Genomic DNA, 15,844 nt, shown 5'->3' with positions numbered 1-15,844 from the left:
GCCTTATTTAGAGAAGAATCTATTCCATTAGATTAGGGGTTTGTTAGTTTGTTAGCCTAGTCTATTAGTTTGTTAGACTGATGTATGTATATATATTCCACCCAAAGCTAATAGAGATGGAGCAGAAAATCATTTTTCAGTATCAATTTCGGTTTCAACAAGAACATTTATATGTTGCATGGCGGTGATTTAGATTTAATAAATTGATGATAATACTCGAATTTCCAAAGCTACACTTGTAATTCCAAATCATTATTTCTGAAGCCTTCTATGGAAAAACAAATTAGCATAAGATCAATGAAGGAAACAAATTCAACACTACCAACAGAAATAATGGAAGGGAAAGTTTGACGAAAAGAACTACTAAAAGGGTCAATTTCAATTTTTAGGATTCGATACTTTACTTTGGCCAAATAATAGATACTCATTTTTTATGCCGTAAGAAAAATAAAGGGTGCTAATGGCTAAAAGATAAACGAATATATAAGTTGAAATTTGGATAAAAGGCCATCATGAAATTTAAAATCTACTGCCATATGAAAATCTAGAAGAGCAGTAGAAATGAAGATAAAATAGAATACAAGATATTGAAACCATGATTATGCAAGCACACAACAAAATGAAAAGAAAAGAAAACAATGAATAAGCAGGTATATAAATAGACACAATGATTTTCGCAAATCTACAAATGAAGATAATCATTGTATTGGGTTTATTGAGTTCTGTAATTTGAAAGACAAATAAGATAAAATACAAGGTGGATACTACAATGAAGATTTTATAATTATCTTCATGTGAATATATTTCTTTTTGATCCTTACATGATGGATTGTATGGTTAGATTTTGATATTTAAAAAAGTGTTATTTTTATTTAAAATGTAGCTAAATAAATAAACCACACTTTTAAACAAAGTATCTTCATGAGAAGATATTTTTGCTATCTTCATTTGAGTAGTTACCAAAATACAATATAAATTGAAAACTATGATTATGCAAATACACAACAAAAAGAAAAGAAAAGAATCAATAAGCAGTGTATAAACTAAAAACGACCAAACTTTAAATGGGGAACATGTGCTATCTTGTGCCAATCCTCCCCTGTTCCTTTCTCACATCGCTTTTCCAACACTGGGCAGTTTTTAATAGTCAAAGATTGAAGTGAAGTTAAGTGCCGAACGCCATCAGGCAAGGATTCCAAAACCTCACAGTTATGAATTGACAAATGTCGAAGTGAAGATAAGCCTTCCCAACCCTGTTCTGGTAAACACTCCAGCTTACTACAGTCTTGGATGCTTAGACCAGACAAAGCAGTGAGGTTTGTGATATCAGATGGCAGTTCCTTCACTTCACTGAAAGAATCTATCTCCAGAGTTGCAAGAGAGGTCATGTTGCTCATCATTCCTTCTGGGAAGTAAGACGCTTGATCACTATAACGAAGATGAAGTTGGTTAAGAGCGTTGAGATTAGAGATTGACTTCAGTTGCTCATTGCTACATCTCCAAACAGTGAGGTCCTTAACACTTGGAAGGCACGGCAATTGCAGTTTAGGGCATTTATAGACGTAGAGGACAGAAAGAGAGGGGAACATGTGTGTTGTTTCCCGTTTCATCAACCGCTCCACGTTTGGCAATCTCTCCACATGCAATTCCTCCAAAGATGGGAACGGCATTGCTTCAACACCATCATAACTTTCATCTTCCTCAATGTACTGCACATCATCCATGCCACTTACCTCAAGCTTCTTCAAAAATGGAAGTTTTCCCACTGGAGGAAGATGCTTGCACTTTCCACAATTCACAAGTCGAAGAGAAACTAAATTGTGGGTGGCAGAATTGTTTTCCATCCAAGTTGGCCAATGCATTCCCTCGTAGCCTTGTATCGTCAACAGCTTGAGTGTGGAGTGAGGTTGAAGCGCTTCAAGTACTTCTTCTGCTCTAACAATCGATTTCATCTTACCACTACTTCTGGACCATGACAAGCTTAATTCTCGAAGGTCTTGTTTATCCTTCAAATTGGCATCTTCAGTTTCAGATATACTCCCAACATTTCCTAGGCCTGAGATGCTTAACTTTCCTCCCAGGTTCAAAGCACGTAGCTCTGCTAAACTATGCCCTTTCTTTGATTTTACAATGTATACACTTAGTGTTCTCAGATCACGTAATTTGTGAGAAAAGGGCATTTATCAATGATAAGATGTCGGAGATTTCGCATCCTTGTCAAGTGTTTCGTTATACGGCAAAGATTCCACAATTCTTTTAGTTTCAAGATTTCCAATCTAGGCAAATTGCAAATACTAGCAGGCAAGATCTTTATACCCAAACGACAAAGCTCCAAATACCTCAAGCAACTTAAACTCCCCAAAGATGGTATCTTTCTACCATATATGCACAAAACCCGAAGAGAATTATTTGTTGGAATCAATCTAGAACTGAAAGGAAATCCGTATGAATTCAATTGATACAATGTCCGCAAGGATTCAGCTTTCTCAAAGGCTCTCTCCTTGAATTGTTTTTTATGAATGCCGTGAAAAACAATATGATGGGGGTTTCTTGAAAAATCATTAAGGTTTTGTTTCTCCAAGCATATACACTCTTGCTCTGAAATTGATTGCGCAAGATCATGAACTAAATCATGCATCTTGAAATAAATCTCCCCAGAAAAATCATCACTCCTCACATCTTGGAAAAGTGATTTTTGGTGTAATTCGTTCCAAACCATGTTGCCAACCTCTTCTACCTCCAAATTCCGCCGGGATGAAATAAATCCATTACCCATCCAAAGATAAATCAATTCTTGCTTCTTAATTTCTTTATCTTTGGGAAATATGGCACAGAAAGCAAAACACTGCTTTAGAGTTGGCGTTAAACAAGAGTAGCTTAATCTCAAGACAGCCATAATATCATTCTCATCTGGTAAACTCCAAACCTCACTTTTCTGAACTTCAACCCATTCTTTTTCCGTGCTTCTGGATTGCATCACACCTCCTAATGCCAGTGCTGCAAGAGGTGATCCTCCACATTTCTTGACGATCTCCTTCCCTATTGCAACAAACTCTTCACGCTCTTCTCTGTCAGCTCCAAATGCGCGCAGTTTAAACAACAACCAACAATCATCTTCAGATAGACCGCCCAAATGATGAGCTTGGCATGTTCCCATAATTGTTGCAACATGATTATCGCGAGTGGATACTAAAATGGATGAGCCTTTAGATCCACAAGACAAAACCGATCTTAACTTATCCCATTTGTCTTGGGTTAATCCCAATTCCATTTCTTGGCTTCTTTTCCATACATCATCTAAAACCAACAAATACTTTTTAGTTTGTAGCAATTGTTTCACTTTTTCCTCCATTACTTCTAAATCCATGACCTCAGACTTATCCTTTTTGACAGCTTCTAAAATGGAACGCAAAATACTCTTGATAGTGAAATTCTCAGAAACACACACCCAAATCTTCAAATCAAAATTGTTACCTACTTCTGGATCGTTGTAAACCAGCTGGACAAGCGTTGTTTTCCCAAGACCACCTAAGCCAACAATAGGATAGACGGAAAGGAACTCGGAGCTTCGTGATGGGCTAAGAAGAAACTCCACAACTCTCCCTTTATCTTCATCTCGTCCGTACACTTGAGGGACGGTGATAGTTGAGCTAGTTTGGCGCCATTCAACTACTTCACTTGGCCTCTCCCTCACACCTTGTCTAAGATCAAAGTTGCTCCTAGCTTGAGCAATTCGATCCAACCTCCCTATTATCTCATTCAGCTTCTGTCCAAGCTGACGACGATGAATCACCTTCTTTGGATTCAAAGAAGTTAAGCACCCAAGTTGAGAGGATTCTATTGGCAACTGATCAAGGATATCATCCAGCACATACATTGCATCTTTAAGCTGCTGCAGCCACACCTTGAGAGGACGATTTGACCATTGTTTCTGCTCGGCATCATCAAGAACAGCTTTGATTAGTTGTAAAGTTCGTGATAGGTCTTCAGCCTTTTCCTTGATTCCAGAGAAGGCTGCAAATTCAGTCTGGACAAAAGGGATCAAGTTCTCCAGCACAATTCCAAGCAAGGCCTCCGCCATTTTCAGAAATGCAACAAATGAAGAAAGGAAGACAAAGATGAGAGATTGGTTTTGCTTTGATGAGTGCAGATGGGTCTAGGAAAGAGTGTGCAAGTAAATGAAGTAATGGAAACTGACTCAATATAGAGAGTTCATTCTTTGTTACAAAAGAAACGTTTTTGGGCCATTTTGAGTCATGTGGCACGTGATGCCTTTACCAATCTACGATGTAATATTCCAGAGGAAGAAGTAAACAATTATTAAATTGTTAATTCCAAGACTAAATCACTAAACAAATATTAATTTCAAGACTAGACGATGATCATTACTCAACAACAATATATCAATTGCAACTTGTTTTAATGGAATCCAAAGTGATTTCACGGACTAAGCACCGTTAAAATGACTAAGATAACTCATTCACTTTGTTAACTAATAAGGTGACTATTAATAAAACTTTTTTTTGTTAAATTCTATCGTACCCTCTCTAAAATAAAGGATAAATTATTTCTTGTGATATATATATATTGAAAGTGATTCATTATTTTTATCTTTACGAATACAATTAATGCACTCGAAGGTAGAAGAGAGTTTATGGTTAATAATGATAGAAGTCATAAAGACATTTGAAAAGATTCTTCAAATCCTCAAGTCATAAACTCAATTAAAGACATTGTTGTTGATGATGTCAAATATACAAATTTCAAGGGACGATAGATTTGGATCCTCATGAGATTAAAGACATTATTATCGATGAGGTGGAGATCAAGTCGAATTCAATTGCAGACAACAGAATTTGCAAGATGAGGTAATTAACAATTATGCACAAGAATTTAATTACTTTCACGGGACAAAAGTTTTGCGGATAGTGAACTTCGAAGATGTTATCACCATACAGAAGAGAATGGAGGAGGCGCAGTGGGTGTACGCTGAAGTTGGGAAGGAGTGGCGCCTATGTAGCAGAGATTTTTCGTACTTCGGTAGCACAAATATTGCCACATGTAATGAGCTGAATACGTACTTGCACCTTGTTGATGGATTTGTAAGTTCATCGCAAAGATTTCTTCGGTGCTAACAGCCACCCCCACCACTATAGACTAATGGTAGTACGGTACTAAACTAAATTTAAATAATTATAAAAGAGAGAAAGGAAAGTAGAGAATATATACCTAATTATTATGGTTAATACTTAATATTCAACTTAATTATAATTATAAGCACTATATATATCAAGGGATAATTTATCCTTTATTTTAGAAAGGGTATAGTAACATTCACCTTTTTTTTATTATGTTATAATCTATAAAATAAAAAAAATAAAATATTAAATTTTATTTAATTTATTTAAAAAAAATCATAGAAAACCATCACAAATATAAATATTTATACAAAGGAGTTAATAAAATATCCAAGGGGGCCTATACTCGTTCCCCTTATTCAGTTTATGCTGTTTAATCAGTAACATATCTCCAACAAGATACGGGTTGGTAAGAAATTAAAAAACAAAGAGTTGCTGAGAAATTAAAAAAATCATTTTTCAATCTTTTAAATAGACTCGGATCTCAAAAAAATTAGATAAATATTTTATTCATCAATAATTTTTTTAATCATGTTAAATATATATTAAAAACTTAAAATTAATTACAAAAATTAATTATTAATATAAAATACATATTGAATAGAAAATATATATTAAAAATAAATTAAATAATATATATATTTATATATAATAATTGATTTTAGTAATTAATTTTAATTTATAAATAATAATTTTTTAAAATTTACTTTTTAGAAACCTTAAAAAATTACATTCGTGTATCATATTTGTTCTTCTATTATTTTAAAAAAAATTTCACATTAATAATATTTTTCAAAATATAATTATTTTATACTAAAATTTATTAAAAATTGATTTCTTTAATATACATATTAAAAATTTGACTACAAATTAACGACATAAAGTTTAATCTTTTTATTCGAAATAATTTTTGAGAATCTCGAAATAATAAAAAAATTTTAAAAGTTTTGAAGGATATTTTCATTGCTGTCTTGTGCCACTCTTATAAGCAGAACATCACTATATTTGTAATACAGATACGTGTCATCGATGGATACGAATAATTTGCAGTAAATTTAGGTGTAATACGAAAATATTTGAGTGTATTATTTAAGAATTTTTAGTGTGTGTATTATTTAAGAATTTTTAGTGTATATGTGCTGATAAGTTATGTATAATTTAAAAGTCTTCCTCTTCCTCCTCCTCATCTTTTGCTGATTCTTTCTTCTTCATTTTTTTATTTCATATTCTCATAATTCTTTTTTAGAGGAAAAAATTAAACAAAGAAGAAAAAAATACATAATGTTGCAAAATCAATAAAGAGAGGAGGAGGAAAAAAATGCAGCAACAACAATAGTAATAAAAAAAACGATGATCAAGATGAAACACGCGAAGAAAAAATGAGGAGAAACGCAAAAGAAAAAGAGAAGAAAAGAAAGAGGAACCAGAGGAAGATCCTGATAAGGAGGAGACAGATGAGCCAAAACAGCAATAATGGAGCGAGAAGATTGAATTGTTTTGATATCTCAATGCCAACTTGCTGCTTGCTACACTTAGCATAGATAGATGATGGTTATTTCATTGTATCAGGGATGTGAGAGCTTTTCTTCAAGTTTTGCTAGCTGCCAATTCTGTTTTATACCCTGATAGTAGTTGTAGTTTATGCAAGTGCTTGATCTCACATCATATTCTCTCCACATACAACAGTTTTGTCTGCCTACTATAAAGTAATATTACATATGGATGGGGTAGGGTAATGATTTTTGTTTCAACTTGATTGCATTATATAATATTCTTTCATTTTGAAAATGGATAGTTCTTGATTTCAAGTATGAGTTGCAGCTTTGATGCTGATTGGATAGTTAGGCTAGCGTTATAACCCCTAAGCTTTCCTCTTTTTTTATATTTTGGATGAAGGGTTTCAGAAATCAGAATCATAACAGGGTGTTTAGAAAAGTTAACTGGGTATAGATATATAGTCGGTTCTGTTATTATTTGAATTTTGATGTTTGGAGTCAACGAATTAACACTAAACACAAATAGTATACAAGCTTGATGATCCCTGCGGGGACTGTCCTGAATAAGTAATCAAATAATGCATTCCAAAACACAAATAATAAAAACCAATGCGAAGTACACACCTTTTTTGGGTCCAAGAAATTCTGATTCAAACTATGATCCCTAGATCACACTCACACACAGACTTATTATGGAAATATGATAACTATTTTTTAGGAGGATGTATCGTATACCATGTTTGAAGAGCAGCGAGAATTAATGCAGCAAGTGCACCCAAGAAGGCAAGCAAAGACCAGGGAGAACTGAAATAAGTACTCCGTGTTTCAGCCAGAAAAGTTCTCCATCCACTCGAGTAATGTTCTTCAATTTGATGCCTGACTTGGATATAATTCTTGCTAAATGAGACAGCATTGCTTGTGTATATTTGATTGAACATTTTAGTGGGCAAGTCATGTCCAATGTCATTAAGGAATTTGGCCAGTTCTTGGTCGCTTTGAAGCAAATTTTGGATAACACCAGCTGATCTAAGCTCCTTGACATCCTCAGCATCATCTACCAAGGAATCCAAGAAAGAAAAGAAACAACAACATTCGAAGCTGTTGCGAAAGTCTGGACACATCTCGTACGCAATCAAGTTTCGAAAAAAGTAAGGCGTGACATCGTCGTATACCCACAAAGGAAGTGTCAATTCTCCACTAAACCATCTCGAGGTAAAAGTGATGTTATGCCACTTCCATGGATCACTCTTGTTTGCCTTTACCCGAATCCCTGATTTTTTGAGATCACGTATGTTCTTGTAAGTTTGCCAAACTAGGGAGGAATGAGGAGGAGGAGGAGGAGGCATCTGATTTCCACCGTTTTGGTTTGGGATATTCTGTCCAATCTCTGTTTGAAGGTAGAATGAGCGAACAAAATCAAGTATATGATTTCTTGTAGGCGTATAGGTGATTGTGATCGTTGTCCTTCCACTCCGCTTTTCTTCACCCATGCTCATAAAATTGATCAGTAAATAGTCCAAGTCAGCACCTTGTGTTTTGCTCAGCAGCTGCAGCAATTTTATTGGAAGTTGATTTTCCAGCAATTCAATATCTCTCCAAGTATGCATCAGCTGATCAAGCTTTAGCTTCAGTTCTTCTGGACGCTGAACATCAACGTGGTCCATGTAATAGAGCAAAGAGCATCCATCCTCAAACAGCATCCAAATCAGTTCTTCATCTCTATACCCTTCAATTACATCCTCAGCAAACAGCTCCTTCAGTTCCACAATCTTATATCCTACAACTCCATACAAATAGTTTACTGCTTCTTGCTTGTTACCATTACAAGGACCTACTTCTTTACTGTATTCTTCAATGTAGAGAGATGCCCATTGAGATTTCAAGTGTTGACCTTGTTGCTTCAGATTTTCGTTGCGATGATGAATGGGACCAAATGATATCATTTTGGGTATACAATACTCGTAGAAGCTGGTTTTTTGACGCCAAAAAAGAGGAACTCTTTGAATCTTGGGAGTTGAAGAAATTTGATTATGATGATCAAATGTTTGATTCAGTAGTTGGGCAAGCGTTGCTTCCCTTGCCACCTTTGCATCCTCTGCCATTGCAGATGATACAACAACTCCTGAGGTTATTTAATTTGTATGCTGCTCACTGCTCGCTACCACAAACAAAAAATCAACATTTATTAACACTCACTTCAAGTTAGTATTTTTATAATCACTCATCAATCTTTTCAACTCGTGTAATCAAACAGGTAAGGAAGGTGCGTGTGTATATAGTTTAGAAAAAGTTTCATGCATTTCAGAAATCAAAAATGATATTTGTACACCAAAATCAGCCATCAATATATTTGTGTATAAATACATGTGTGGTTTAATTTATTTTTCAATATATATTTGTATTTTAACATGTATTTTATATTGATAGCTGATTTTAGTGACTGATTTTGGTATACATGTAACATTACTCAACAGAAATAACCTATGATGCACGGACACTGACACAGATACGGACACAACACGACACGGGACACGCGGACACATGAATTTTAAAATCTTATAAGACACGATATATATATAGAATATAAAGTATTTTTTAGATAAATTACAATGAATTTTTGATATTTTATTGCTGTTAAAATATAAAATAATTTTTTTGACTATTTTTAATGTCTTTTTTAAACTATATAAACATATTTAAAATATTTTTTGTTTTAATAAATAATAATATGTATTATTTCTAAACTCATTTCAACAATATATGTTAAGAATAAGACTGAACACGCGGACACGTGATGGTATTTAGGTGTATCCAAGTATGTGCGGAGAAAATTTTTTTATTAAGACACGGTTGGAAAAGCCAAGCACGCGTGTCAGACGAGTGTGGATGAGTGTCGTATCTGAAATGTGTCTGACACATGGCAACTCAATGAAGTGTCCGTGCTTCATAAAAAATAACAGTATTCTAGTGACTTTATTCGTTAATTTTAATTATAAAAAATATATATTAATTAAAATTAACATATAAAACTATTAGAATATTAGTATTTCTAAAATATTTTTCCATAGTTTATTAAAGGCTGAATTTTGATGTTCGAAACGTACTTTATTACCAAACTTTTATGTCTAATGTCATCTTCTATTTTGTTAGTATATTATGTGAAATCATGTTTTTTTTTTTTAAAGATAAATATTATTTTATTAATATAAAATAAAAGTGTTTTCATAAGGAAGTACAAAAGAATTGGGTATTCCTATTTATTATCAGTTGTGACTGAAAGACTAAGAGCTTAAAGAAGAGTAAAGTAAGAGTAAAGAAAAAGTAGCATCTATCAGGTATAGTTCACGAGTTCATGCACTAAATTGCTAGCTTCTTTCACTATCTCTGGTGCTGGGCTTATTACCTTCTCAAAAACACACCGATTCCTCGCTTTCCAAGTGCTCCAACACAACGCCGCTATGAGGAGGGTCTTTTGTCTACCGTCGAATTGAGCCACTGCCTAGGATAAGACTCGTTGCCACCAATTGAAAAAAGTTTCTTCTTCTCTCATCCATAGGTCAGGGGTTATTAAGTTTAGGCTCCATATTATTGAAGACAGGGGGCATTGGAACAAAGCATGAGAAATTGATTCAGCCTTCAACATGCATCTTGGACAAGTGGCAGGAGTGGATGCGAACCGGCTGTGAACTTGTTGCAACACCGGAAGCTTTTCATGAAGACTTTTCCATAGAAAAATCTTAATTTTATGTGGTAATTTCAACTCCCAAATGCTATTCCAGACTCTGTTGTGTATGTTCTGGGACCTCAATGAAGTAGGAGAATGAAAGAATCCATAAGCAATTTTGTATCCTGACCCAACTTCATATATACCAGATTTTGTCCAGCACCAATTAACTTCATCCTCCTCCTTTGTTGGTTTGATTGAAAAAATTTTATTGCATATATCAACTGAAAAAATCGACTCAATCAGATTTTTATTCCAACTTCTATCAGGATTTAGTAACGCACTAACGTAATACACTTGCATATTTGGCGGGATTGTGAGTGCATTTTGAGGGACATTAAGGGGCACTGGTGGTGGGAGCCAGGGGTCATGGAAGATGCGAACATTAGTGCCAGAGCCTATTTTCCATAACAAGCCTTTCTCGATCACCTTGCGCCCTTCAAGAATACTTCTCCAACCCCACGACGGTACGCTTCCTATCTCTGCATGTAGGAAATCTGTATATCTGAAATATTTAGCTTTGAGCATTCTTGATATAGTAGAATTAGGGTATTTCATTAGACGCCAACATTGCTTGCCCAATAAAGCCAAATTTTGCACCCTTAGATCCTTGATCCCCAGCCCTCCATCTTTCTTTAGTCTCGTCATTGTGTCCCATTTAATCCAAACCATTCTTCGTTCTGCGCCTTTTTGACCCCACCAAAATTGCGAGAGCATGCTATGAATCTCAGTCAACAGCGTGTCCGGGAGCTTGAAACAAGAGAGTGTATAAATAAAAATCGCCTCCCCCACCGCTCTCAATAGCGTGTGCCTGCCGCCTGATGACAATATACTTCTTTTCCGACCCATAATCCTCTTCTGAACTTTATCCTTGATAGCTCCAAAGGTTGCTTTCTTTGATTTTTGAACTATAGAGGGCAGTCCCAGGTATTTGTCTTGTGCTCCGATATGTTCAATATTTAGTGTCTGAGCAACTGCTAGTCTTGTGTTCTGAGGAGTGTTGTGACTGAAAAAGATAGCCGACTTATTCAAATTGACTTTTTGCCCACTAAAACCCTCATAAGTCTCTAGCAATTCTAGAATGCTTTGGCTTGTATTAGGTGCGCTCTTGCAAAAAATGATTGAATCATCAGCAAACAAAAGGTGATTAATTGTTTGGCATCTCCGATTAACTTGAACTCCTTGAATTAATCTGTTTTGCTCTGCCTTGTGTAGCAAGAAGGAAAGTCCTTCTGCACAAAAAAGAAAGAGATATGGAGATAGGGGGTCACCCTGTCGGATGCCCCTATTTGGCCTAAAATAGCCAAATGGTTGACCTTCCACAACAACAGAGTAAGAAACAGTCGTTACCAATTCCTTAGTCCAGTTAATCCATTTAGCATCAAACCCCAACTTATCCATAATATACCATAAAAAATGCCATTCAACCCTATCATAAGCCTTGCTCATGTCTAGTTTAATAGCCATCTCATGCTCTGCCCCACTTCTCTTATTTTTCAAATAGTGCATACATTCGTGGGTAATTAGAATATTATCTGAAATGAGTCTTCCTTTGAGAAACGCACTCTGATTTGGACTTATAATTTTATTCATAATACCTTGTAATCGGTGCACCATAACTTTAGAAATAATTTTATACATAACTGAAGACAAACTGATCGGTCGTACCTGAGTCATGTCACTGGCATCTGGCACCTTTGGAATCAAACAAATTTGAGTATGATTGAAGCTTTTTAAAATTCTGCCACTGTGAAAGAAACTTCTCACTGCCTTAAAAACGTCACCTCCAACTATATCCCAGAAAAAGTGAAAAAACTTAGCTGTAAACCCGTCATCACCAGGAGCACTCTGAGCATGAACACTAAATGTAGCTCTTTTGACCTCGTCCATAGTTACTGGCCTTTGGAGCCTACGGTTCATGGAAGCTGTAACCTTAGACTCCAAATCCTCTAAGTATGGAGTCGGATCAGCCGAACAAGAAGAAGTAAAAATATCGCAAAAGTAGTCCTCAGCTACCTTTGCAATATCCTCCGGTTTCGATGCAATCTCATTGTCCCTCCCCACTAATCTCCAAATTCTGTTCCTTCGCATCCTTGATTGAAATTTCTGGTGAAAGAATCTAGTATTCTGATCTCCTTCTTTTAGCCACTTGATTCTAGATTTTTCTCGCCAATAGCTCTCTTCTTTCAAATATGCCAGCTCCAACTTCTCTTCCAAACTGGTAACCTCCTCTCCCTCATTGATTCCAGCCACCCGCAACTCCTCTAGTTTAGCTTGAAGGTCCTCAATTTCTTTCCGGGAGTTTGCTTTGTGAGTTTTCTGCCATTGAACTAGTCTATGTCTACAAACTTTCAACTTTTGGGCCAAGGAGAACATAGCCGAGCCTACAACTTCCATTCTCCACACTTCACTGACAATTCTCTTGACATCCTCTTCTCCACACCAACGTTCCTGGTATTTAAACCGCCTTTTACTATGCCAGGATTGAGGTTCAGTTTCCATCAAAATTGGAGCATGATCCGAGCCTGACTCTGTGAGCCTGTGCACCACTGCATTCGGAAACTTCAACTTCCATTCCATCCCAACTAAATAGCGGTCAAACCTCTCCTTCACCAAATCCTCTCCTTGTCTTCGATTTGTCCACGTGAAAGGGTGCCCCACCATTCCAATATCCACCAATTCGTTACTGTCAATAAAATTAGTGAATGTTGCAATGGTGGTTGCTGATTTTTGGCCTCCACCCTCTTTTTCCGCTTGGCTTGTTATAGCATTAAAATCGCCTGCTATTACCACTTTTCCTTCCATGTGTTGGCTCATTGTTATAAGCTCCTCAAACTGTAAGGATCGAATTTGTTCTGAACAACTCAAATGGACACCAATGAACGTCCATACCTCACTGCTTCCGACTTCCTTAATTTCGGCTGCCACAAAAAATTGTCAACTGCTAATAATTTGAACACTGATGCTGTCCTTCCAAGCTAGCACAAGTCCTCCTGCCACTCCTGCCGGGTTAACAATATGCCAGTTTTCGTAGCCGCATACCCGAAGTTTTGCTTCCACCTGTCGAGATTGGTTCTTTGTTTCACTTATAAACACAATCTCGGGGGAGTGGGATTTACAGATCCCTTTTAAGGTGTGAATTGTCAGGGGTCTCCCCAAACCCCGACAATTCCAAACTATAGTTCTCATGGCGCCTTGGTTGCCATTTGTAGGCTGGCACCCTCCACCATCTGTTCAACTGCATTTTCATCCTCTGTTCTTGCTTTCTTTGTAGTTACTTCAGCTATACCACTCATCAACCTTTTTTTGGGTTCACTTTTAGTATCTGACTCTGCAGCACCTTGTCTTGCTAACCTTTTCCACTTCCTACCTTTTTCTGTGGTGAGACACTCCCCAATAGCGAATTGCATAAGCTGCCCTTCATCCTCCTTAGTATTGGACTGACCAGCTATGATAACCTCCATGCATTTTGTTCTAGAATTGGCTGATTGAGGTGACTCAGGTGCTGCCCTGTTACCAGTGTCTTGTGGTTTCAAACTTTGTTTCCCTTCTTGCATTGACATCCCTGCAAATTCTTCCAATAAGCAGTTTAAGACCGGTTTTTTCTTACGTTGAGTGGCCTTATTCTGGTTTTGGGTTGAGTTGTTGAATGTTCTTTCTCCTTCAGAGTAGATTCGCGTTCCCACTTGGCTAGCTTTAACCCATTCGCCAATGTCATCCTCTTTTACCATCTCACTCTCTGTGTCCTTCAGCAGATCATGGCAGTTTTTCACCTCGTGCCCCAATTTTGCGCAATAGGTACAGAACTTACCAAGTCTCTCATAGCGCAGTGCCACTTCTACCTCCTTTTTATTAGGTCCTGCCACTATTAACTGATCTCTCACTTGCCTGGTAGCATCGATATTGATTTTGGCTTTCACAATCCTAGTTTCTCTGCCTCGCATATGAAATTTACCTACCTCCAACACTGTGCCCAGATTCTCTCCCAATTTACGTCCAACTTCGAGGGTTTTAAACGATTCTGGCAAACCCCAAAATTGAACCCAAACTGGAAAATTAGAAATAATCTCTTCATCACAGATCTGATCTTCCTTCCATCTCTTGACATGGAGCACATAATCTTTGAATAGCCATGGAGAACCACGTTCAACACGCAAGACATCCACTTCTTTATTAAAAAAGAATTGGAAGGAATTATCCCCTTTGTCACTCACGCTAAATCCTTCCGGGTTTCCCCATATAGCCTTTAAAGCATTCCCCATGGTTCCAATTGAGAAGGTTTTGGAAGCAAAGAGTCTGCCATAGAGACTATTGGAGCAAGCGTTAATACCTTTTGATATGTCTGCCTCTTCCAGTAGAATCACATTCCTACCTCCTTTCAGGTTGTCTTCCTCAATCCGATCTTCATCCCTCGTTGTCTCAGCCATGCAAATTACGTAGACTTGTATTGAGATTTAATTGATCTTGACAATGTAGCCTTGACGGCACTAGGAACTCCGTTAAAAAACCCTAACAGAGCACTAAAAAACCCTAACAGAGCACTAATAACAAATAAAAAATAAGATATATATAGTAACTAATTTAATAACTGATTTTTTATATACATGTATAATATTTCATCCCGTGATCACTTTCTATTTCTAAATTCTATGTTCCATATAAAGTATATTTTAAATAAACCTAATATCATCATCTTATGCATCTTTATACCCGTTCAATATTTTTTTTAATTTCTTACTTGAACCGTTTTTAAAGAATTAAACACATATTTTAAAATATATTCATAATGACAATATCAAAATTATAAGATAGTAAAAAAGGAATTATAATTCATTATTCATATGTATTATTTTATAGAAAAAATTAAATACAAACTAGATACCATAAAATCACTTATCTTAAAAATTTTAAGTTGACAAGAAAATATATAAATAATTATATATTTATCACACTACTCCTTCACATAACTCTTTTTATGAATTTATATAAATTTTTGTAAAGACATTGTTTACCTTGATGCTAAAATTATTTTCTTCTAGAATAACAATGATATATTTTTAAATTATAAAAATTTTGATATTATGTTATAAAATTATTTATTTTAAAAACTAAAATTAAAATTCCAATATCATAATGCCATGTTATAAAATCACTTTTAGAGTAATTACTTCTTATATAATAAAATTGGTCTCATTTTAAAAAGATAATATTACATTTTATATAATTATTTTGATAGAATAATTAAAAATAATATAAAACTTAAATTAAATTAAAACTAAATATTAAAATAATAATTCTCATATTTAATTTTAAATCACTATTTATAATATATAATTTTATAAATACTAAAAATAAAACTGAAATTAAAGCTAGCATTAGAGTTGCTAATAAGAGAAGAAATATATATCACCAAAAAGTATATATGTAAGTCATTTCTTTACAAACAACTAAGGATGCAAACCAATAATTTAAGGTTTAATTATTCT

The 15,844-nt window shown here is 35.4% G+C and overlaps 2 protein-coding genes and 1 pseudogene across 2 annotated transcripts; all 3 read right to left on the bottom strand.

Annotated features, from left to right (window-relative positions):
* Positions 1–918: 918 nt before the first annotated feature.
* LOC107618501 (putative disease resistance protein RGA4 pseudogene) lies at positions 919–4,204 on the bottom strand (annotated as a pseudogene).
* A 3,100-nt stretch (positions 4,205–7,304) lies between these two features.
* On the bottom strand, positions 7,305–8,768 carry LOC107614860 (uncharacterized). Its single transcript, XM_088500337.1, has one exon. The coding sequence runs from the start codon at positions 8,734–8,736 to the stop codon at positions 7,342–7,344; it is 1,395 nt and encodes a 464-aa protein (XP_088356463.1). The 5' UTR covers positions 8,737–8,768; the 3' UTR covers positions 7,305–7,341.
* A 1,365-nt stretch (positions 8,769–10,133) lies between these two features.
* On the bottom strand, positions 10,134–13,547 carry LOC148543544 (uncharacterized). Its single transcript, XM_088498565.1, has 3 exons — positions 13,401–13,547; positions 12,027–13,193; positions 10,134–11,465 (listed from the first exon to the last, which is right to left on the bottom strand). Exons 1-3 carry the CDS (start codon positions 13,545–13,547, stop codon positions 10,134–10,136), a joined length of 2,646 nt encoding a protein of 881 aa, XP_088354691.1.
* Positions 13,548–15,844: the final 2,297 nt, after the last annotated feature.

The sequence above is a fragment of the Arachis ipaensis genome, chromosome B9 (genome assembly GCF_059453495.1).
Source record: "Arachis ipaensis isolate K30076 ecotype BB chromosome B9, ASM5945349v1, whole genome shotgun sequence".
Lineage (NCBI taxonomy): Eukaryota > Viridiplantae > Streptophyta > Magnoliopsida > Fabales > Fabaceae > Arachis > Arachis ipaensis.
Note: the sequence above shows the minus strand (reverse complement) of the source record. Positions and strands in the feature narration are given on the sequence as shown.